This window comes from Aspergillus multicolor, assembly GCF_047715735.1.
Source record: "Aspergillus multicolor strain CBS 133.54 unplaced genomic scaffold BDW74scaffold_46, whole genome shotgun sequence".
Classification (NCBI taxonomy): Eukaryota; Fungi; Ascomycota; class Eurotiomycetes; order Eurotiales; family Aspergillaceae; genus Aspergillus; species Aspergillus multicolor.
Window position 1 is genome coordinate 156,242 of NW_027395997.1, and position 22,208 is coordinate 178,449.

At 50.0% G+C, this 22,208-nt stretch overlaps 10 protein-coding genes across 10 annotated transcripts; 2 read left to right on the forward strand and 8 right to left on the reverse strand.

Moving 5' to 3' along the window:
- Positions 1-49: 49 nt before the first annotated feature.
- Positions 50-2,881, reverse strand: act1 (actin). Its single transcript, XM_073726063.1, has 6 exons — positions 2,499-2,881; positions 2,352-2,382; positions 2,073-2,128; positions 1,845-1,875; positions 1,015-1,786; positions 50-960 (listed from the first exon to the last, which is right to left on the reverse strand). Exons 1-6 carry the CDS (start codon positions 2,503-2,505, stop codon positions 730-732), a joined length of 1,128 nt encoding a protein of 375 aa, XP_073578426.1. The 5' UTR covers positions 2,506-2,881; the 3' UTR covers positions 50-729.
- Positions 2,882-3,804: 923 nt separating this feature from the next.
- Positions 3,805-4,803, forward strand: fes1 (Hsp70 nucleotide exchange factor FES1). Its single transcript, XM_073721717.1, has 2 exons — positions 3,805-4,366; positions 4,423-4,803. Exons 1-2 carry the CDS (start codon positions 3,974-3,976, stop codon positions 4,663-4,665), a joined length of 636 nt encoding a protein of 211 aa, XP_073578427.1. The 5' UTR covers positions 3,805-3,973; the 3' UTR covers positions 4,666-4,803.
- Positions 4,804-5,268: 465 nt separating this feature from the next.
- On the reverse strand, positions 5,269-6,006 carry BDW74DRAFT_183510 (UPF0220 family protein; the record flags this gene model as incomplete). The annotated part of the gene is made up of 4 exons (XM_073730531.1): positions 5,269-5,332; positions 5,383-5,480; positions 5,568-5,828; positions 5,908-6,006. The coding sequence occupies 4 exons, from the start codon at positions 6,004-6,006 to the stop codon at positions 5,269-5,271; spliced, it is 522 nt and encodes a 173-aa protein (XP_073578428.1).
- A 301-nt stretch (positions 6,007-6,307) lies between these two features.
- Positions 6,308-7,987, reverse strand: BDW74DRAFT_163164 (uncharacterized protein). The gene is made up of 2 exons (XM_073726064.1): positions 7,804-7,987; positions 6,308-7,757 (listed from the first exon to the last, which is right to left on the reverse strand). Exons 1-2 carry the CDS (start codon positions 7,853-7,855, stop codon positions 6,385-6,387), a joined length of 1,425 nt encoding a protein of 474 aa, XP_073578429.1. The 5' UTR covers positions 7,856-7,987; the 3' UTR covers positions 6,308-6,384.
- Positions 7,988-9,194, reverse strand: BDW74DRAFT_163167 (Vps55 family protein). The gene is made up of 4 exons (XM_073726065.1): positions 9,177-9,194; positions 8,889-9,112; positions 8,618-8,831; positions 7,988-8,502 (listed from the first exon to the last, which is right to left on the reverse strand). The coding sequence occupies exons 2-4, from the start codon at positions 8,925-8,927 to the stop codon at positions 8,369-8,371; spliced, it is 387 nt and encodes a 128-aa protein (XP_073578430.1). The 5' UTR covers positions 8,928-9,112; positions 9,177-9,194; the 3' UTR covers positions 7,988-8,368.
- A 28-nt stretch (positions 9,195-9,222) lies between these two features.
- On the forward strand, positions 9,223-10,372 carry pre5 (proteasome core particle subunit alpha 6). The gene is made up of 3 exons (XM_073721716.1): positions 9,223-9,396; positions 9,458-9,569; positions 9,647-10,372. Exons 1-3 carry the CDS (start codon positions 9,359-9,361, stop codon positions 10,274-10,276), a joined length of 780 nt encoding a protein of 259 aa, XP_073578431.1. The 5' UTR covers positions 9,223-9,358; the 3' UTR covers positions 10,277-10,372.
- Positions 10,267-11,496, reverse strand: BDW74DRAFT_108516 (LOG family protein). Its single transcript, XM_073721714.1, has 2 exons — positions 11,320-11,496; positions 10,267-11,161 (listed from the first exon to the last, which is right to left on the reverse strand). Exons 1-2 carry the CDS (start codon positions 11,358-11,360, stop codon positions 10,468-10,470), a joined length of 735 nt encoding a protein of 244 aa, XP_073578432.1. The 5' UTR covers positions 11,361-11,496; the 3' UTR covers positions 10,267-10,467.
- A 6-nt stretch (positions 11,497-11,502) lies between these two features.
- Positions 11,503-12,979, reverse strand: med6 (mediator complex subunit MED6). The gene is made up of 2 exons (XM_073726066.1): positions 12,269-12,979; positions 11,503-12,199 (listed from the first exon to the last, which is right to left on the reverse strand). The coding sequence occupies exons 1-2, from the start codon at positions 12,491-12,493 to the stop codon at positions 11,681-11,683; spliced, it is 744 nt and encodes a 247-aa protein (XP_073578433.1). The 5' UTR covers positions 12,494-12,979; the 3' UTR covers positions 11,503-11,680.
- Positions 12,980-13,026: 47 nt separating this feature from the next.
- On the reverse strand, positions 13,027-16,025 carry pabA (aminodeoxychorismate synthase pabA). Its single transcript, XM_073726067.1, has one exon. It carries the CDS (start codon positions 15,738-15,740, stop codon positions 13,269-13,271), a length of 2,472 nt encoding a protein of 823 aa, XP_073578434.1. The 5' UTR covers positions 15,741-16,025; the 3' UTR covers positions 13,027-13,268.
- On the reverse strand, positions 16,017-22,184 carry BDW74DRAFT_163177 (histidine kinase-like ATPase domain-containing protein). Its single transcript, XM_073726068.1, has 8 exons — positions 21,823-22,184; positions 21,501-21,758; positions 18,133-21,433; positions 18,030-18,063; positions 17,532-17,977; positions 16,788-17,474; positions 16,435-16,694; positions 16,017-16,379 (listed from the first exon to the last, which is right to left on the reverse strand). The coding sequence occupies exons 1-8, from the start codon at positions 21,948-21,950 to the stop codon at positions 16,295-16,297; spliced, it is 5,199 nt and encodes a 1,732-aa protein (XP_073578435.1). The 5' UTR covers positions 21,951-22,184; the 3' UTR covers positions 16,017-16,294.
- Between the last annotated feature and the right edge of the window lie 24 nt (positions 22,185-22,208).

Consider the following 22,208-nt stretch of genomic DNA (forward strand, 5'->3'; position numbering starts at 1 on the left):
CTCCGTACTGAGTCCATGTGGCGAGCACATACTTCTTACGATCTATGGAGAATTGTGACTGCACGGTTCTATTGTTGCACACAGATTAGCTTAGCTTAGCATGGCGCAACTGTACTAAGATTTATTTTGGTTAGACTACTTTGTCATACTATACTGATATCAAGTTCGCTGTTGGTAACGCGCTGGGTAGAGAATGTCGCAGGTCAAGAGTAGGAAGGAGGAACGGGTCAAATGAGAATAGAAGAACAAAACAAGGACAAGGGTGATAAAGGCGCGCTAGTCAGCTCCACAGGAAATCAACATTCTCTGCAGCCGTGCTTGAAAAAGAACGTTCGAGGGGAAGAAAGATGTCCAACAAATATGAAACAACCAGATTCAAACAAGGATTCAACTATATGAGAGGAAGCTTCCACCACCTGGCAATAGAACCCATGTACAGTATCCATCGACTTTTCTTGCCTTCGGTCTTCACAAGCTGCTTTTCGAATCTGCTCCCTGCGCCGAGTGACAAGCGTCCTCAAACAAACCGACTCTATTCCACAGCTAAAATCAAAGTTCCTTTTTCAGGCGTTCTTCCTCCTAGTGCGAGTGTGAGACGGTCTGTGGGCCACCGTTTGTCTCGTTTGATCTTTTAATACAATAGGAAATACGCGACAACGACCAGATACAACGCAAGAGCTGTAACTATTAGACCAAGAACACCCTGCTGAGAGTGACGCGATGCATACCTTAGAAGCACTTGCGGTGGACGATCGAAGGACCGCTCTCATCGTACTCCTGCTTGGAGATCCACATCTGTTGGAAGGTAGACAGGGAAGCCAGGATGGAACCACCGATCCAGACGGAGTATTTACGCTCAGGAGGAGCAATGATCTTGACCTTCATGGATGAGGGGGCAAGGGCAGTGATTTCCTTCTGCATACGGTCGGAGATACCGGGGTACATGGTGGTACCACCAGACTATTAAATTGTTAGCGCCGACCAATTCAATGGGATAGAATGGAGACCACATACCATAACGATGTTGCCGTACAGATCCTTACGGACGTCGACATCGCACTTCATGATGGAGTTGAAAGTGGTGACGTGGATACCACCGCTTTCCAGACCAAGGACGCTAGGCTGGAAGAGGGCTTCAGGAGCACGGAAGCGCTCATTGCCAATGGTGATGACCTGTCCATCGGGCAGCTCGTAGGACTTCTCAAGGCTGGAGCTCTGAGAAGCGGTCTGGATCTCCTGCTCAAAGTCGAGGGCGACGTAGCAGAGCTTCTCCTTGATGTCACGGACAATTTCACGCTCAGCGGTAGTGGAGAAGGTGTATCCGCGCTCGGCCAAGATCTTCATCAGGTAGTCCGTCAGGTCACGACCAGCCATGTCGACACGGGAGATGGCGTGGGGGAGAGCGAAACCCTCGTAGATGGGGACGACGTGAGTAACACCATCACCGGAGTCCAGAACGATACCGGTGGTACGACCGGAGGCGTACAGAGACAGAACGGCCTGGATGGAGACGTAGAAGGCGGGGGCGTTGAAGGTCTCGAAGACGATCTGGGTCATCTTCTCACGGTTGGACTTGGGGTTGATGGGGGCTTCGGTCAAGAGAACCGGGTGCTCCTCGGGAGCGACACGGAGCTCGTTGTAGAATGTGTGGTGCCAAATCTTCTCCATGTCATCCCAGTTTGTCACAACACCGTGCTCGATGGGATATCTGAGCGTGAGGATACCACGCTTGGACTGTGCCTCATCACCAACGTACGAGTCCTTCTGACCCATACCAATCATGATACTGTTTCAAGCGTCAGCGGCCACAGCCGGGCTAATAGGGAGTACTTGGAGAGGTTTACCCATGGTGACGGGGACGACCGACAATGGAAGCTTAGCAACATAGTTAGCTCACAATTCTTGTACTCAACATACAATCGCGGGATACAGTGGGATGTTTCACCGCCCTCTATGTGCCCACTGTTGTGCCAAGAGCACAGTGGACACATTGCACCGAGGAGGGTAACAGGGGTGACAGGACCACCAAGGAAAGAAGGGGCTGTATATAGGAGAATTGAGGGGCGACTTACGGAAAACGGCACGGGGGGCATCGTCACCGGCGAAACCGGCCTTGCACATACCCGAACTAGGGAACCCCAAGTCAGCATACCGCACTTAAGCATGCATTTCGACGCAGAATTGTCGTGCTAATCATGTTGAACAATCCTTGCCATAGATCAACGACAATATTGAACCAAGATACTGGCGACGGCAGGCCATTGCGACCAGCGGCGAGACCAGGCGGATGTTCAGGGACAACGGAGGACAATCTGACATCGTAATGCCATCAAAACACAGTCAAGACATACCCATTGTCAATAACGAGAGCAGCAACTTCCTCTGTAGACAGCCAAGGACGGACAAGTTAGCGCAAAGCTGGCAGACAAAGGGTGTGGAGGGGAGGGAGGGGGAGGGAGCAAGCGAGGAAGCAAGGCGTTGCGTGGCAGAAACGTTACCTTCCATGATGTCTAGGGGTAGATTAAGAATCGAACTACGAAGAACAAAGAGAGAAAAGAAATGAGAAGGATGACAGGAAGGGAGGGAGGAGGAGAAGAGATGGGATGATGGTTAAAGCGAGAAGTTGATTGTTGTTTGGGGAGAAAGTGGAGGAGAGAAGGGGAGGGAGTCGAGAGTTTGGTCGTGGTCGGTGGGAGCGTAGCGGTAGCGGAGTAGTCAGCAGAGCAGCAGCTCGACACGGAGGTTCGAACAGGACAGAAGGACTGGAAAGGGGCTGTAGTAGACTTAGTCTAGTCTCTTAGGCGCCAACGGGGCTTAGTCTCGTCTAGTCCTTGTCACCGCCACCACGTTATTCTTCAGGGAAAACGAATACGCAGATACACTGCTACGGCGATTTAAGCTCAATGGATTCTTTTATACCGTCACCCGAGTGTTGCCTCTCAGGCAGAACGATTGTAAACTGAGATGGCCTCGAGCGATGATGAATCCTCGTGGGGCAGAGGGTGAAATCCAAGGCCGCCAGCATGGTTCAGCCCGGCGTGTTCCAGTTTCCAGAGAACAGGGTCTCTCCTCTTATTCGTTCTGTTATTATCGCCCTCTACTAATGCTTGTAAGCACGATGACGACTCGCTTTCCCCGAATTCCAATGCTAAAGGGCATCCAGGCTTCCAGATTCCTACCCCTCGCCCTAATCGGGAAACGCTGTGCCTGAAACCCGTCAGTATCACGCTACTAGGTAAATGACTATACCTAGCCTAGGTAGCTGTCTAGTATCTCTTTATCATGGAGATTCAAGTCCAGATACATTCGAGCTTGTATTGATGCCCGCCCGTAGCTTACCGTCTTCTCAGAATAGAGCGAGTCCTACAATGTCATTGTAGCGACGCAGACGACAACAGGGTAGGTTGATGATGACTTTGGAATGCCGAATAGTATTATTGATCGCAGCAAGATACCAAATTTGTGCTTCGCAGTTCGAGCCTAGCCCATATTAAGCCGCATGAACGAGGTGTATGACAGCATCGCGGGGCTCGAGCATGGCGGGGTAACAAAGATATGGACATGAAACCACTAAAAAAAGATGGAAGCACGGATGTCAACGCCCTAGGTAAATTGCAAGTAAGCAGTATCTGATAGAGCTCCAGCTCTCGGCGTTATATCCAGCAGTACAGCGCATACCGAGCAATTGATCGTTCCCTGTGTGCCCACTTGGAAGCCTCCTTAGCGTAGAACAAGGTGGAAAGTCATCGCTGAAGCGTGAAGCGTCTGGATCCAACGAGAACGATTTTTTGGTTTCATCCGTGCCCTCGCCCGCCTTTTTTGCCTGACTCGAGACATAACTATCTCTACCCATATATACTGCTCAGTAATTCTCAATCTAAAAATTGCTTCAGATATACATAGTCGGCAAGAATCACATTGATTCACACCCACGCCTATCGACCAGAGAACACCAGAGAACACCGCAGCCACGATGGACCCGAACATGAATAACCTCCTCAAATGGGGAATCCAGAACTCAGCAGCAAGCCAGCAGTCCTCTGACGGCAATGCTACCCAAGCCCCCCGCAACAATCTCACACCGGAGATGCTCAGCGCGCTCTTTGGCGGCCCCTCCGACGCCGATCTGATGAAAGCTGCTATGGAGGCTTTGCGCTCGGACGAGGTTGATCTCGAGAACAAGCTGATCGCTTTTGACAACTTCGAACAGCTCGTTGAGGGTATCGATAATGCGAATAACTTAGAGCCACTAGGTCTGTGGACGCCGCTCGTTGAGTTGCTGCAGCACGAGGAGGCGGATATGAGGCGCATGGCGGCGTGGTGTATTGGGACGGCTGTGCAGAATAATGAAAAGGCACAGGATAAGGTATTCTTCATCTAATTCTCACCTGAACTCGAAAGAGCTAACAGTATTTTGAATAGCTTATTGTCATGAATGCCATTCCAACCCTTGTTTCCATGTCTACGAAAGACCCCAACCCTGCGGCCCGTAAGAAGGCTGTTTACGCTCTTTCCTCCGCCGTCCGCAACTACCAGCCAGGCACCAATGAGTTGGTCAAGCATCTTCCAGAGGGTTATTCCAGTGAAAAGGTGGATGCCGGAGACATGGAGGCCATTGACGCGATCATGGATAAACTGAGAGCGCATGCCGCCCCGTCAGCCTAGTCGCCACCCCGCGCTGCAAGGAACCAAACCCTAATGATACCCTCAAACTTCTCTCCAGCAGGCCAGTCACGTTTGTGTATCGGACAGGCAGAGGCTTTTCGCGGTCTCACTCGCGGCACCCTTTGTCATCTTACTCCGAGGCTGCCTAATTTAGTGTACGGGACAGGCCACCACTATAGGAGTCACCGTTATTCGACGTGCTACTACACCTGCACCGGTGCGCATACATGGTATGCGCATGCAATATGACCATCTACGTACAGCGGAGACCTCAGCTACGTATCGCAGCGGGTAAGCCGCTTTTTTCTTGCCTGCGGCTTCATGATAAATGCTACGCTACGGAGTACGAATCCAGAACAGTCAGGAATAAATATCAACACGGCGCACTCAAAAGCACACTCGACGAGACCAAATATAGAGATAATAGAATAAGCAAGCATCACAATCCGGATACGCCGATCATCAAATAAAACGTGTTGGGTAGTACAAAGACCGAGTAGCATAAAGTGCAGTACACACATATCGTTCGAGAGTGAATAAAACATCCCAAAGTAATATATCAAACAGGACTCATCAACATCACAATGCTCGTAGCTACAGCATCTACAGCGCGAGGTTATAGGTGTAGTCGTCTTCAATGTTCTGAGAGATCCAAAGAACAACCGAACTGCTTGAGTTAATAAATGCATCAAATCATCTGTTCATTGCTCAACTCACCTCAGCATCACCAGGCCATTAGAAATAACATTCGCAATCCCAAAATATAGCGTCGGCAGCGGATAATTTGGCATAAGGTACTTGAGAACCATGACCGTCTAACAGAAAGACACAATTAGTAAACCGACTAAGCACAGGACCAGGCACAGAAGGCCCCCCCAAGGAAGATCGGATATAGAACCTACCACACTACCCGCCAAACCACCAGCAAGCAACGCGAACCCAAGGAACAAGACAAACCGCGCCTTCCACGCAACGCCATTCCCACTGTAGCTGAAGCTGTCGGCTTGCAATCGCGACTTCTCAATCGAGTTGATCACAAGCATTCCAAGCGCGGAGCAGATTCCTGGTATCCAATCAACGAATTTGACGTGCACGGTTGAAGCATTGCGGGTGCTGTGTGAGAAGGCCGCGGCGTCGATAAGAAAGAAGAACCCGAGGGAGAACTAGGTCCTATAGTTAGTTATGGAGTCAAGTAGCCGGTGCTATGATGTGGTGTAGGATGGGAGCTAGATAATTACTTACAAGTGCGCCTGATGTGTAGACGCCCGCATTGCGCACCGTGGAGTTGTTGAGCCATTCTGGTTTGGAGAAGCGGAATAACCGATTCTCAGAGCCGTCCATCGTGGAAGTTCAACTTGCTGCGGTTGGTGTAGCAGTTAGATGTCGTCAGAGTAGGAGAGTGTTTGTTAGGCTCGTGATCGTCGTCGATTGTATGCTTTGGCTGTACTCGGAGGTGAGATGACGATGCAGCTGCCGGGCAGCTGCCGGGCAGCTGCTCGGCTCGGAAAATATAGCTCCGGAGTATACAATGAAGTGCCGCATGCTTCAGCCATGAACATGATGTTTTATGAGCTCTTCATAATTAGATCTAATTCCATGCGAATATTGTATCATCATGCTCATATCAAAGATTATTATACCAAGAGTCTCTAACCCCTCTTCATGCAGATAGCCTATATACTTCGTAACATCATGGCCTCGTAGCCTGGTCCAGCCAGTTCAATGCTCTTCCTCACAAAATAGCTTTAGAAATCCATCAATATATGTCATTGCCTTCCCTTTCTCCAGAATGGATGGTTTGGGTCTACAGCCATCCCCGTCAACCGACGGTTCCTTCAGATATTTCCTCAGCGCAAAAGTTGAAGCACGGTACGTCGCGTGATACATAGCTTTGAATTCGTCTTCATCAGTGCTCGGGTTCGAAGTAGTCAAAGGCATGCTGTCAGCGGGCATCTGTGTGTCCCTTCCTTCAGTGTGAGAAGGGATTATGTCACTATGAGAGAGATTTTTGGAAGATAGAGGGCGCGCTGTGCGGTTGAACCCATATAACCGCATACACGTCAAAATAGTACGAGTTATGGTGTTTTTGTTATCGGCGATGATATTTTCCGCTGACTTGGTGTCCGACAGAGTCTCCTTGCCTTCGGAGGTTGGTAAGGCAGCGGATAAAACACTCTCTCTGCGTGTGGGGACTTCCGTTGACGACCCTAGTACTGGTGTAGCCCTTCTGGAGGAGAGTTGGCTTGCACACCCCCAACTGCTGCTAGGACGGGAATTCTCGGGGCGATGTTCCGCTGGCTTGTTCGGATTCAGTTTCGAACTGATCGAGACAGACCTGGGCCGGATTGAAGTGATCTTGCTCAATACCGGGAGGCTTGGATCTTCTGATTCTCTTTTAACCCTATATCCCTGCAGCTGCTGTGAGGGCTGTAAAGCGCTCTGGGCCATCAGCTGGGATACAGCCTCGCCTCCCTTGTGCCGTACTCGCTTATGATGCTGCGCCACTGATGCAAATAGTGTTTCAACACGCTTGCGCTTGGGACTAGGGGAGTGGATATCCGGAAGGAATTGGGCAAACTGTTCATAACCGGCAATGACCTCGGTGTCGTCACGATCTGGAAGTGCATGTGCCCTTGTGATAAGGGACCCCGAGATTGGCGTAGCATATATCCTTAGTTCTTGTTTGACGGTGCTGGACTCGAGTTCTGCGGCTTCAGTTGAAGACGACACAGGCGGCGTCGGCGGCCGTTGATAAGAGGTAGAGGTTGACAGAATACCATATACCAACAGGTTGGTGGTTGAAGGCCCCGACACCCTTGGCCGTGTGGCTCCATTGAGATCCAGAAGGAAACCGACTGGACACTGTATTGTTTGGAAACGGTCCCAGTCATCCTCCTCCAGCCATAAATTTTCCAGCAATTTAATTCTGAGCCATCGCGAGGTTTCCGGATTACTTGTATGGAGTTCGAGGTTCGGTCCGACGCGCGCGTAAAGAGGTATGAGAGCCGGGTTCACGTAGGAACTGAAGCACAAAGTAGAGCTCTTGTGTATATCCGATTGCCAACTATCGGATTGATCAATAAGCTGTAAATCTGCGTATATTTAGCGAGTGGGCTGGAACCGGCGCGAAACACCTACCTCGCAGTCGCGATTGATCATCAAGCGCAATAGCACCAGACCAGATATTCATCTTCAAAGCTCCCTACACCTAGCTGCATAACAGTCATAAGCACATGATTTCAGGGCTAATTCTGTTGGCAATCTCGATTATCGGCTGGTCGCATGATGATTGATACGACGCGAACCAAATAGGAAAGCGCATGGTCACGTGAATGTGTCATATAGATGCTGAAAGGATAGCACCAACGACGAGAGGACTTTCTTTCAATGATCCCAAGACAATTGGCAAACATTGCGACCGCAATATCCTGTTTGCAATATCTATATATAGTCGCCGAATGGCTATAGTACATCAAATTATCATATCGCCGAATAACAGCATGCATCATGGACGGAATGTCATATCAAGCCCACATCAAGAACTCCCAGCATACGTCGAGAAAACAGATATTCATTCAAACGTGGAAATAACAAGTCAGAGCCCTGTGGATTTGCGAGACGGGACGGGGATCGCCTGCCCAAACACGGGCTGAGTGCTCTGGTATTGAAGCATCACCCATCCATTGGATACGAATGATCAACCTCAAAACTCCTCTTGTTCCTGGAAAAACATGGAAAAGCTGATAATCGTTCCGTAAATTAACAGACCTCCGAGGATGGACATGATCATCGCAGGCACTTGGATGGCACCACTATGCGCGAGGACTGCCGGAAGAGCTGTAAAATGAACAGTTTAGCGCAGTTCGGGGTAGTATAAGAAGTACACAGTGTGAGTATGCGCGAAGCACTCTCTGGCTGACAAAACCTCATTGTCTCGGGTAGGTCAACGTACCAATACCCATGAGTACCAGGAATCCGGTCAAAAATCGGCCAAAGTCAGCAACAGCATTGCCAGAACTGTCCATAAAATCGTCGGGGTTTGCACATCGCGAGCATATCCAGTTCGGGAGCGGCGCAATAACGTAGGTCGCAACAACGGTCAGCGGCAGGAAGTTGTGCCAGAGAGCCGATGAGAGGATGACGAGTAGAAAGCCAACCGCAAGGACCTGCATGTATTCTGGAAGTTAGCAGCTAGCTTCAAGCAGTGACAGAGGTCACCGTACGAAGGAGAGAGCGATGATTGTTTTGAGTCCAGCCGTCATGATTGCGGAGACGCAGTTGCGTCAAGCTCAAGCTTCAGGCGGCGGGGCAGATATCGTAAGAGGTTGGTTGCGCAGATCAGAAGGAACTGGGAGATGGCTCCAGATTTGTAGAGGATAATGACAGAGCCTCAAGCAGTCTCTGTGATCGATAGATGAATCAACGAACGAATGCGGGTGACGTTGGGCTTGGAACTGATGTTAGACTCGGGGCGGCAGCTGAGGCTTGGCGCCTGAGGCGGCTAGGCTTACCACCACCCTTCGTGGAGCTCCGTTTAGACCTCCATGTTTTGCGTCAGTTGCCGTCTGCCTGCTGTCTCGCTTTAGTCTTTTCATCAACTTTCCTATCCATTTGTGCCGGTTAGCTCTTCCACCACAGGGGATCGTTGAATACTGCCTTTCGAACTTGATCCCGTCCTACCCAAGCCTTCACGATGTTCAGGAACAACTACGACAACGATGCGGTCACCTTGTATGAGCTCCCCATTCATGCTTTCGCGAGCTGGAATACTAACTCTTTTGCCCGAATGAAGCTCGCCGCAAGGCCGGATATTCCAGGTAGAGTATGCGCAGGAGGCAGTGAAGCAGGGTTCCGTCGTGGTCGGGCTGGTCAATAAGACACACGCCGTACTGGTTGGCCTCAAGGTACGGAAGCCCATCAGCTCTCGTAATCATCACCACTGCCAAGAAGGACAACATCTAATGTCCAATTGCGTCTCTAGAGAAATGCCGAAGAACTCTCCTCATATCAGAAGAAGATTATCGAAGTTGATTCGCACATGGGCGTCGCCATTGCCGGTCTAGCGTCAGACGCCCGCGTTCTCTCCAATTATATGAAGCAACAATGCCTCGGCTCCCGAATGACCTACGGCCGCCCCCTGCCCGTAAACCGTATTGTTTCTCAGATCGCCGACCGTGCTCAAACAAACACGCAACAATACGGAAAGCGGCCATATGGTGTTGGCCTGCTGGTCGCTGGAGTTGATGAAGCCGGTCCCCATCTTTTCGAGTTCCAGCCTTCTGGTATGACCCAGGAGATGCTCGCCTGCGCTATTGGAGCACGATCCCAGATGGCCCGAACCTACCTGGAACGCAACCTTGACGAACTTGAAGAGTCCAGCCGGGACGAGCTCATCACTCATGGACTGCGGGCTTTGAAGGAGACCCTATCCCAGGATAAGGAGCTGACAGTGGACAACACGTCCGTCGGTGTGGTGGGACTTGCGGATACCGGGAAGGTTGAGAGCTTCAAGCTCTATGAAGGACAGCAGCTTCTACCGCTCTTTGAAGCCCTGGACAAGTCAGACGCGAGTGAGACGAAGGACGATGAAACGATGGAGGTCGATTCATAGATAGAATTTACGTCCTAGCCATGAAAATGCCATGCTCATGGTAGGAGAGATAATACGACAGAATTTGATTGATGCCATTGTCATGTCATTATCCGTGTCGAAGCTGTCTAGACCATAGCTAATTTGGAAGCTCTACAGCGCTAATCCTTTATAAAAGTACTCTGAAGCGCCACAGACACGCCTGTCTCAATCTATTCATCCTCCCACTTCAACTGATACCTCCCTTCACTAACCTGATACTGCACCAGCTTCGGCCAAACCTCTTCCACAGTCTTAGCCTCCACCAGAATACTCCCATTCTCCTTAGACACATACCCCTCCCTGACCGAATTCCTCACCCACTCCAGCAACCCATCCCAATACCCCGCAACATTCAACAGCACAACTCCCAAGTGGTGAATCCCCAGCTGATTCCATGTCGTCATCTCCATAACCTCTTCAATCGTGCCGAACCCCCCAGCCAGCGCAACAAATCCACTCCCTGGACCTCCCTCACGCACCTTCTCCGCCATCAGCCGTTTCCGCGTGTGCATGTCCGCCACGATCGTCGTCAGCCCGTACTCCGAGGACGAAACGCTGCCATCCTGGCTCTCGCCGACAACCCGCTCGGCTTCTTTGCCGCTGCCCCCGGCGGACGCGGACGATGTTGATGGTGTGCCGCTGTTGCCGTTCTTGTACCCTGGTTCAATGCTCACCAGGGCGCGCGGGATAATGCCGTGTACGGATTCGGGGCCGGAAAGCGAGACGAGGGTGCGTGCGATCTCGCCCATCAGGCCCTTTGTGCCGCCGCCGTAGACGAGCTGGATGTTGTTCTCGTGGAAGATCTGGGCAAGGCGTCGGGCGGTTTCCATGTGTGCGGGGTTTGTGCCTTCGACGGAGCCGCAGCTGTAGACATTGTTAGTTTCTAATCCTCGTTCTAATGGGATTCATAAAGGTCTTGGAGTGTGGGGATTCTTAATATTGGGGTAGATCGTAGAAGGAAAGTGAGTCGAGGTAGAACATTGCATGCGGGGGAGGGGTAACGCTTCTTTTCCGCGACTTACAAGACACAGACCACGGGACGTTTCGTTTCGGTGGTTGCCATTTTGGCGAATTGAATTCAATCAAGTTTCGGGCTTGAGAAAGGGTCCAATAACTTGAGAATTGGGGGCGTGCGCTTGTCTTTATAGTAGTGGGTGACGTTATACATAGGGCGGCGAATTCCTCGAGTTGATTTAGACAGGCAGATACAGTAAGATGAGTCATGGAGGGGCTTTTCAGAACATCGCGAGCGTTCATTACAATGATTGCCTATCTCCCTATTTATGCGGTAATGCATGGCTACATATCACGAGATATACTTCGCTTACCTTGAGCGCAGGTTTTGATTGGCAATGGGTATAACTGACTCAAAGATGCTCAAAACTAACTCGCCGGTTTGCTCTTCTTTTTCCGCAGCTTAGGTTCCTCTGCAGAACTGCCCTTGTCCGACGATTTGCCCGGCGTATCAGCCTTGGCTTGCGGCGTCCCAACTCGCCCTGGTACGGTTGTACTAAGAGGTTGTTGCTGCTTCGATACTGCGCCGCGATCTGCGTCACCAGCCCTGGACAGAATAAAGGATCCCGGCTCTCCCATCAGCGGACTCTCGTCCATATACTCATCTCCATATCGGGCTACAAGATTGAATGAGTCTGCTAGGGAGCGTATGTCGTGATTGGTTGAGCCGCTACCGGCTTGTGGCCCAGTGAGGGACTGTGTTTTATTTGTAGCCTCAGCATCGGGCATTGGTGTGTTCTCTTTGCTTGTTTGCGACTGTACGCCAGGCTGACTAGCATCCGTTGACTTGGGCGCTGGTGGAAGGTATGTGTGCCCATGCGATGGGGTGAATTTGGGCAAAATTGACGCAGTCTTGAGTAAGCTCGTGAGAGAGGTCACTGCGGAGAGCTAACAATATGCAAGGTTAGTTCTAGCCATAATGGCTGACCAGGGAGCGCCCGGGGCACCAAGACATACAATCCTGTTTCCAATGACGCTCGACACCGAAGGAGCCATGTAAATGCAGTCTCCGACTACAAAGAATGTGGCCAGAACCACGACCTCGTCCTCAAAGCCAGAGCGCTTCCGCCGCGTCTGTTTCCGAATCACCCACACGTTGGACGGTTCATGCGCAAACTGGGCATTTGCTCCCGCTGCAGCTTGCAATGGGTCATAGCCAACCATGAACTCCAGGCCCTGCATAGTCTTCAACCGGCCCTCGAAGGCTTCTCTTGTCTCCACGAAGTGACGGAATGCTTCATTGTAGTTTGCCTGGATTGCTAACGAGGCATTGTTCGAGGTTGCGTCAAAGAAAGGAGATTCGGCGAAGTAGAATAGGACTAGCCACGGAAGAAGATTAATTGCATCAATCGACAGACGGAATTTCAGTGAGGGAGATCCCTACTGTTGTTCGAATGGAGATATCCACCCATCATCTGGACGTGGGACGGGGATCGCCATAGGATTTCCTCCAACGAGGTGGAATCGTGGGTGCCTGCCATTTGAGTCGTAAAGGACCGTGATTATGATTGAATAATGAAAACGAAGGTGTTCTTGCGGTTTATAGAGCTTTGCGAGGCGGCCAGAAAAGAAGCGCAGTGTACGATTTCACAAGGACCGGTCTACAGTAACACTTCCACGGAGTACAAGCTTTGTGTTTGCTCTGTTTGCATCCAAAGTATGGGTACCGTATAGGCACTAAATACTATAAGAGCATAGGGGGAGTAGTCAAACGGTGTCGATGCATTTGTACGCTTTGATATGTATCTGAACGAATAAAAAACTGCAAAACTTGAGGTATTGAAACATATTCAACAAATGCAAAAAGAGGGAAACGCTCATTCCCACGCTGAATGTTGAATCCGACCCATCTATCCCGTCTAAATTTATGTAGTTCCATCAATCGTCATAGGCAACTGTTGAAAATCGTTGCCGTGCAATATATACATCAAAATGTTAGGCCGCGCCATCCTCATCATTATTTCGTATGAGATGGCATAAATATGCCACAGACAGTCCGCAACTTGGTGAGCATCTCGTCCCATTCACCTTCTGCGCTGCTGAGCATGGTCACTGCGCCTCCAGCACCGATCCGCCACTTTTGGATGTCGTCATCGTCACCAGAGGAGGTAAAAGCCGTACGAATCAGGACGGAGAAACTTCCTCCTCCTCCAAGGTCGAGAAAGCCCATCACACCAGAGTAGATCCCGCGCTTCCGGCCCTCGATTGAGGCAAGATGCATGCAAGATCGTTCCTTCGGGGCCCCAGTCATGGAGCCGGGCGGTAGACACCGCTGCAATGCCGTGAGTCCGTATCCAGACATATTTGACGATTGTAGCCGTGGCAGGCTTTTCGCGGCGTAACCAGGTCGACAGGGGTCAACATGCCCCTTGACATGCGTAATCATCTGATAGACTCGCCCATGATCCTCCACTTCGAGCAGCTTCTCGACGTGGACGTTGCCCGCGCCGCAGATGCCGTAGAGGTCATGCCGGATAAGATCCGCGATCATGAGATTCTCGGCCATCTCCTTGGTTGACCCGAGGATTTCCCGTGCCTTTTCCATCGTCATGGTGTCCGACTTTCTCACAGTTCCTTTCATCGGCTTCATCTCCAGAGTTGAGTACCGGTCCCAGTTGAGGAAGCATTCAGGACTGCTGCTCACAATCTTGACAGTTCCCAACCTCGCAAAGGCACTGAACGCAGCAGGATTGTATTTTCGTAGTCGCTTGTACAATCTCCAGGGAAACTCGATGCGCTCAATTGGAGAATCCGGGGATGGAAGAGCGATGGATGTTTCGCAAGTAAGACATAGCTCGTACGATTCACCGGCCCTTAATTCGTCTTTGCAGGCCTCGACCTGATGCAAATAAGCTTCCTCGCTTGGAAATTGAATCACTCCCTCACTTAGAACAGAGTCTAGAATCTCGTTGTCCGCGGCGGAGTTTTCTGATGTTGGCGAAATCTCGTGGCACGAGGCACGTTTCAGCACTTTCAGAGCCTGGTCTAACCAGCCAGCTGGTAAATCATCCTCTTCTCTAATTGATTGTACGGTAACTCGACTCGTCTCATGGTCAAAAACAATGCTCCTGTCAGTCCACAAGAGGCTGACATCTGGTGGATCTTCACCGCCGGCTCTCCCTCGAGAGCAATAATCATCTCCAAGGCTTCCAGTTTCATGTTTTGGGTGAGCAAGGCAAGCCAGTCCGAGTTCATAAGAGAAATAACCTAGGAATCCTGCCCAGAAGGGAACGTCGGTGCTTCCCGATTCGACTTTCTTCAAGTCCATCAAATACCTTAATACATCCCAAAATTGTGATATAGACATGGCTGCTTCTAGCTTTGTGTCTGCAACATTCACGGCATCGCAGGAGCTAGAGTCCAGTGGTCGGCGTTGCATTAGTAATGACCGTCGCTGGGCGAAGTATTCGAGCCTCCAGCTTCCAGGACTTGGTATTGAAAGGACGCTGTGTTTGCCATTCGACCGGAATAGAACTGTTGGAACGCCCGGGTTGTTAAAAAGTTCGCAAACTGCTTCAGCATCCAGGTGACATGACGCGAGGAATCTAGAGGCGCAATTGGAGCCAGAGGACGCACTCCAATTCAGCATCGTGAAAGCCACATCTGGCAGGCGAGTGTCCTCGCACGAGGGTCGAATTATATCGATAGGCAAACTCCCATATCCTTCACGACCATGGCTTTTGTTGAACTTAATGGCCATATCCCACCATTTGCGAAGTAGCTCATTACACGTTTCCTGGTCAGACTTGCAAGATTCGGGGTGAAACTGCACCCCCCAAAAAGGCTTCGTCGTATGTCGAACAGCCATTGGAACCCACGTAGCTGAAGAAGAGAGATCATCTGGCTGGATAGAGAACCAGGCAAGAACATCAAGGACCGAACTTGAAGACGCTGCATCACCGCAGGAAGGCGCCGTTAATGGTTCATCGTACATGGCATATAGTGAGTGATATAGAGTGACTTCCAGATCTTGTATATTTTCGAAGATGTCTCTCTGTGCTGTTGTAACCCGACGAACCTGTCCATGCAGAGGTTCCGGTAACCTCCCGATAGGAGTGCCATGATAAAGACACAAACTTTGGAACCCAAGGCAGATACCTAGGACCGGCAGCATATGTGAGCTGTCGATATTCCAGATATCTGCCATGATACCAACATCTTCCGGAACATTGGGGTCCCCTGGTCCTGGTCCCAAAACGACTGCATCGTAGTGTTGAAGAAACTCCAGCATGTTGCCATCAGGCCATTCCGCATCAATCATTATTACCGTGACCGTGACGCCTATGACTTCTTCGAGCATAGATATGACATTATAGGAGAAAGAATCATAAGCGTCCACAAAAAGTACACTTTTTTGCCGCATACTCTGAGCCACGCTGGGGTCCGGGCCAGTATTTGACGTCGTCCAGTCTCCCAGGAGCGGCGCCATCGCGAACGCTGAGGTGGACTGTACGATAGCGTGGTTAATAATAAAGAAAAAGATAGCAACAAAGTTATGAAGTTGAAAGTGGAGTAATTGATAATCGATGAAGAGAAGCAGGCTCTTCTATATCAGCCAATTGTGGGTCGGTTGTGCTGAAAGATGACTGGTAGAAATCACCACCATGCTTATTCCTGATGTGAGACGCGCATGACGAAGATTTCTCTTGGACAAGTTGAGTTTTTAGAGGGCGTCTCTGGAAGACCGAAGGGATTTGGTGTTTGGTGGTGGCGCCAGCGGCGAAACGAAGAATTACTGATACAGGGAAAGACGAGCAGCCAGTCCGGCAGTGGTGGGTCCTCAACTATTATTCCCATGGATCGATTGTTCCACGGTTCGACAATACCTAGGTAACGTCGCAATCTTCTAGAAGTCGAGATGGGCAGAGTATATATATGTTACGTGTATAGGCAAATATGCAAATTTTGCAACCATATTAACCAACGTCTATAGTCTGCCCTATATCACAGGGTAATAAACGGCTTCTTCCAACAACAACGCCTTCATTGCTCGGGAATTGGACTCTTCGTAGTTGCACTGGCAATCTTGGCTGCAACTCTAGGAAAGTATTGGCTTACAAAGCTTTCTCTGTAGCAGAATTAGTAACTGCGCAATCGTGACAATGAGGGGAGACGAGATTTACGTGTAATAGCTATGCGCAGAGCTATGGTCCGAAACGAGGTTATGAGAAAGCTCGTGTGCCAAAACCACCCACCAATAAATTATTGCTTCCGCCCGGTCTGGATTGGCTATTTGGAGCAATGCCTTCTCATGAAGCTGCTGAAAATAGTGATAATTGCAGAATATACTGCCGGCCCGATTGAACCCAATGGCCTTCGAGCCGGGGTCATAGAAAATGCTCACAGTATCCGGCCGCAGTGAGAATACATCGGCGCAGTCAAGCTGGGTGAGTTTGTGTTAGAGGCCTGGGCAGCATGATAGAGTAGTAGTGAAGAAGGTGAGGAAGGGAGGGAAGGACATGTAGTGCATGCTTACAAGTATAGACCCAAACAAGTTCATCCCAGCACTGTTACTGGCTAAGAACGCAGACCTCTCGACGGTTCTGGCAATGAGGATGTTAACTCCACACGGGAGTGTGGCAGCAAAATCCAGGTCATGACCGGGTTTCTCATCGCAATATGACTTCAATTCATTAATTTGATCAATCTGCGGTCGAGAAAAGACACCAGACGAGCCATGAGGCCTGCTGGATTGCACGGCTTGGAGTAAACTTCTTTGTGTCTGAAGAGCAGAGTTGACCGTCACAGGAGCTTCATGGTGAGGCTGTTTCGGTTTCGGTTGCTCAATCGGGGGCTGTGGAGAGTGTTCTTTAGGCGTATCCGGTAAGGGGGGAGTCTCGCCGAAGGGGTTCCAAGACGACCGGTTGCTCTGGCTAAAATGCTTAGTAAATGAGGAGAACAAGTTTCGCTTCTCCTTGGGCTCCGTCGGTGAAACGGGTCGCACATCCTTTGACGAAGGAGAGTCCGGAAAGACACCAGGCATCGATGTCGGGCCCCGCGGCGATGTCGCGTCCTGTGTCTTAGCTGCTTGGTTCTGGGCTTCTTCGACCATGGCATTTTCTTTGTCCTGCAAACGCCGACGTTCTTCCTCTAGCTGTTGCTGGCGCCGAGTTTCTGCGATCTGAGCCTCCTGGGCTTTTTGCTTGAGAATGCGTTCAACATTCTACACGGTCAAATCATTAGTATAGTATCAAGACCACGGGTCAATGGTTGTTCATACGTAGCCACGCCCTTTGAGCTCAAGTAGATCAGTTTTCAATAGCATCTCCAATGTTAGAGCCGAATGAAGCTTTGGTCGTGCGAGAATCAAGTGGGAAAGCGCTTGACTAATTTCGTAGAAGTCGTACGTTTTTTGAGGGCATATTCTCATGACACATTCTTTGTTCACTTCCGTAACTATGGCCTTTCTATCCTGGCGGTAGGAAACGTCGCGACCTTTTAGAGTCTTCGTCAGAACAATTGACTGAACCACTTGCACTCTGAGATTCTTGTCAATCCAACGACTATCATGCCGGATTCCATCAAGAGGCTGATCATGGAGGAAAAGCCTCGAGCGTTCTCTGATCAGCTTTAGTAGTTTTAGTCCAGCGGTTTGGTTAGGGACCAACGCTCCCCAGTGCGCTCGCTCTTCCACGAGTTGGCTGAGCGGCACAGCACCCAAAGCAACTGCGCAGTATCAGCGGGTGAAATAACGCGATGGAGACCATAAGAAACCTACGATAGAATTTCTCCAATATCTCTTCTTGAGGGGTCTGTTTAAAGATTCGAATTAGTAGGCGCCTCGCGTAATTTGTGGTTGAAAATAAGCAGAAATGACGTACAGAGAATACGTGGTCCTTGAACAGCACAAAGCTTTGGAAATCGTCCACCACGATTGTATCTCTAGCCGCGGCCAAAGTCCACTCTCGGATGCCTTCGTCTTCAGCTTCGTCTTCATCATCGGAGTTTTCAATTGTTTTCTTGATGTCTTTCCCAACTTGGACTGTGGCCGAGGGGATATCTTTACTGGCCAGCAAGAATGCCGACTTCCGCATCTCCTGCATTAGATCTTTGTGCTTCCTTAGACTGGACATGTCCTCCGCCAAAGTTCGCAGGAGCCTCAAATACTTCTCTGCCGATTGTAGAGTAGAAGATATTCGAGCCGGTTCCCTAACTACCATCTGCGCAAGCTCCACTTTCGTTGGCTCACTTTTCGACCCGACAGCCATCAAAAAGAGGTTTGCATCCTGGCCAAAGTCCACAAAGTCGAAAATATCCCTATAGTCTTCGCCATCTCCGAGATAGCAGAGTCTTGGAGCCACAAAGCGCATTATGCTGCCCTTGTTATCATCTGTGTGGACCGGCACTATCTCGGCTTTTCCAACGCGGTCTATATCGCGTGCGGTGAGCTCAGATACCCTTCCAGCAAGATACTTGTAAAGTGACCTCGCATCTCGTTTCGTAGATGGTGGCCTGCGGATCAATATATCAAGACAATTGGATAGCTTGGGGTGTTGTTGGACACCCAACTTGGAAGCATGCCGGTGAAGGTCCTTGCGAAGGATATTAAATCCGAACAGAGCAACTCCTTCGTCCGTATAACACTTACTGGGAGCACTGACTTTATAATTTCTCTCCACGCCTGCATGGTTCGGAATTTCGATTGGAAGAAATTCATCACCCGTCGAGCCGCAATCAAAAGCGCCATAGCCGTTAGCTTCATACTCAAGGACGTAATAAGACATGGCCTTTCCGTGTAGAGCCCAATCGTTGCGCTGGGCTGCCGAGGCCATGATTTGGGTCAGCGTAGCGACTTTCGGGGACGTTTGAAGACCCAGTCTAGCTAGAAACTTGCCCTCGGCGTTGCTTGATATAAACTTTCCGGGCCACTCGAGAACCGGGAGCCCCAAAGCTCTAAGAGCATCACTCGGTTCATAGAGTTGCTGAGCCTTATAGCGGCTCTGATTTGGCATTCTCGCACCATTGTGGTCTAAGATAGGCTCTGCGGTGCAGAAACTGGTATCCTTGAGCCGATTGATGTCGCTGGCAGGAATATCATTGCTGACGGATGCGAGATATCTGATCAAATCGACGTGGCTCCATTTCCCCTGACCCCGGGACTTCTCATCAGATTCGCCAGGAGTATTGAGTAGACGCTCAAAAATGACACCAAGCTCGACCGTCTTACGGACACCAAGAGCAGACAGGAATTTCTCTTTCACTCCCTGAAGCCCATGGACAACGGGCAGATCATTAAAGAGACGGACGGAAGGAAAGTATGCTTCACTCGGGCGCTTCATACCGACTCTGGTAGGAATCACGTTGCGCGTTTGCAGATGATCGACCACGTCCTGTTTTGAGGACTGACTTAGGCTTTCCCACTGTCTTGAAATAACTGGAAGTACCTGTGCTGCGAACACGGGCTCCTGAGTGAGTCGTTTGCCAATCTCGACATTGCTAATAAGCCAACTCAACCAGGGAACTATCTGCAGTTCTTCCCAGCCAAACAAGTCTAGCTCCTTTTTGCTCAAAGCTTTTGTGTACTTAAACGGCATCACAGCGGGTGGCAAAGGTAGCTCACCAGGAATACGCTGAGGGTTTAAGAATAGCGACACAGCTGAAAAATTGATCAAACCATTGTCTTTGTCATTTTCATCATCGGCGGATGCCACCGCAACATTTAGTATGCTCCTGACAGAGTATATGTCGAGTTGACCTGAGACAGCCCTTCGTCCCAACCAGGCAAGAAACTCGGTGATTTGGGAGGATTGCAGCGGACTGTGCTCTAACTCACGTTTGATGTCAGTGACCGTAACTTCAGTTACAAGTCCTAGCAGTGTCAACTTTTTGACGAACTCTTTCGAGCCTTCCACGAACTCATCTGGCAACACAGGGATGGAGTCCAGAAAAGTCAGATCTTTGGAGGCTATGCGCGCTTGATGACTGTGGACAACGCCGCAGCTAGAGAGCAACTCGATGGAAGCATTCTTATTACAAGTCCAAAACGCATCTTCCACCGTCTGCCCGAGCAAGGAGGAAGGTGTAGACTCCCGAAACACGAACTGATTTGCAGTGTGAATAGCCTCAGGAAGAACAGTCACAATGTCCTCTTTTCGAATCTTTGACGGCCTTGATGGTTCCTTGGCCGCTATTATTCTGCTTTTCACCGAAGCCATTTCTGCAGACCATGCAATGCGACAGACTATTCCTGCTGCTCTCAACATTTCCGTATTCCATTTGCGAATATACCTCGTATTCAGATCGATGCTTTCTCGTTCCACAGTAGGGATGACGGAAGGAGCTGAGATATGGGCGTTGAGGCCGGTTGTCTGCTGTGTAGGAAACCCAATAAAGACCCGACCACCCTTGGATGATAGTATAGAAGATAAGAACTCAGCTCCGGATGATGCAGACGTTGTTAGACTTGTATCAGTAAGCACCGCAATTGTCGTCTTTTTAGGTGGAGGCTTTAGTGTTGCTCGTTCGAGTTCGCTGCTCAGAGAATGACTGATAGCTGCCTGAATGCTTGCAGTATTGATATGCAGGAAAACTGATGCTGTTGAGGTTTTCGTCAAGTCTCCCAAATCTCCCGCGACTTCTTTCTTCTGAGTATCCACCGTCTTTTCAGACGAGCTCTGGGTGAGCCTAGATAGAAAACTGCGGAGCGATACTGTAGTATCTCGAATACCCTCGACAAGGGTGCTTGCATTTGGGTTCCATTCAAGGACGCGCATCCAGGCAGCGTCGACCTGAGCTACTTCCCTCGTGACACTTGTAATCTTTAACAACCCCTCTTGTGTTTTTGTCTCGAGGTCCCTCGGTATGGCGAGAGTGACACCGGGGGCAATCTTTTTGACCAAGCGCAGTATATTCCTGTCATCGAGCCATAGCTCTATGCATTCAAGGTTCACGAATGTTAGGCTGCTGCATAAAAACTGGCATAGTTGCATCAAAGACGGGACGGGCGAGGTATCATTGCGATATTCCAAGACAAATGTTGTGTCCGGATTGGCTTTCTCGTTTAATTGCACTCGGCGTGTGAACAGAGCGTTGCCTTTCCAGTAGAATGCCATGCCATCTGTCCCGGAACAGACGAATGGTTCGTCAAATTCGTCGAACACCGAATAGAAACCTACACCAAACCTGGGGTGTGGACCGGGATTAGTCGTTGAACTAGCTAGTCCTAAGCATATGTAAAAGAAAAACTCACGCGCCAATCTTCGTCTCGTCTGGATTGCCGTCGGCAATACGTTTCAACCTAGCCCAGTCTTTCTCACTGAATGGTGTGCCGTTGTTGGTAATTAGGAGACGTTTGAGTGTATGGTGAGATATAGTATGTTTGATCATAGTCGTGCTGTCGGCAGCAGAAGGTAAGGGAACTGTGGTGGAAGGTAATGTCTCAAACTTGATCGTAACTTTCGTCGCGTTGGCATCAGCTGCATTCTGTATCATCTCTCGCAAGACTGTCCTTTGTGTGTGTCAGTGCAGATCTATACGATGAAGAGTGACTTGATATAGTGACTCCAGCTTACCATTGGCCCGAGTAGCGTGCCAGTACTTTCGAGATCAGGCCCCGTGTATCTACAGTGACCGCTTCTTCGTCCGCGCCAGACCCCATAGTACGCGCTTTGAGCGCAGTATAATCAACGGTCTGGGCCATAGTTAGAGGTCATAGAGCACCGTAGCGCCAGCGCCAAATCAACTGGGCAAGTGAATAGAAGGACTCGGAGCGGCTGAACGGCAAAGCGACAGAATAAACGGAAGTGAGCGCAGAATGGAACAAGAAATATATCGATGAGATTCCAAGAAAGAAAATCCAAAACGCCTGTAGAAATGTAAGAGAAGAGTTCCGAGCCACTCCCTCACGAAGAGTTCCAAGCCACACTCCTCATTGAATGTTGTGTTTGCCTCGGACGAT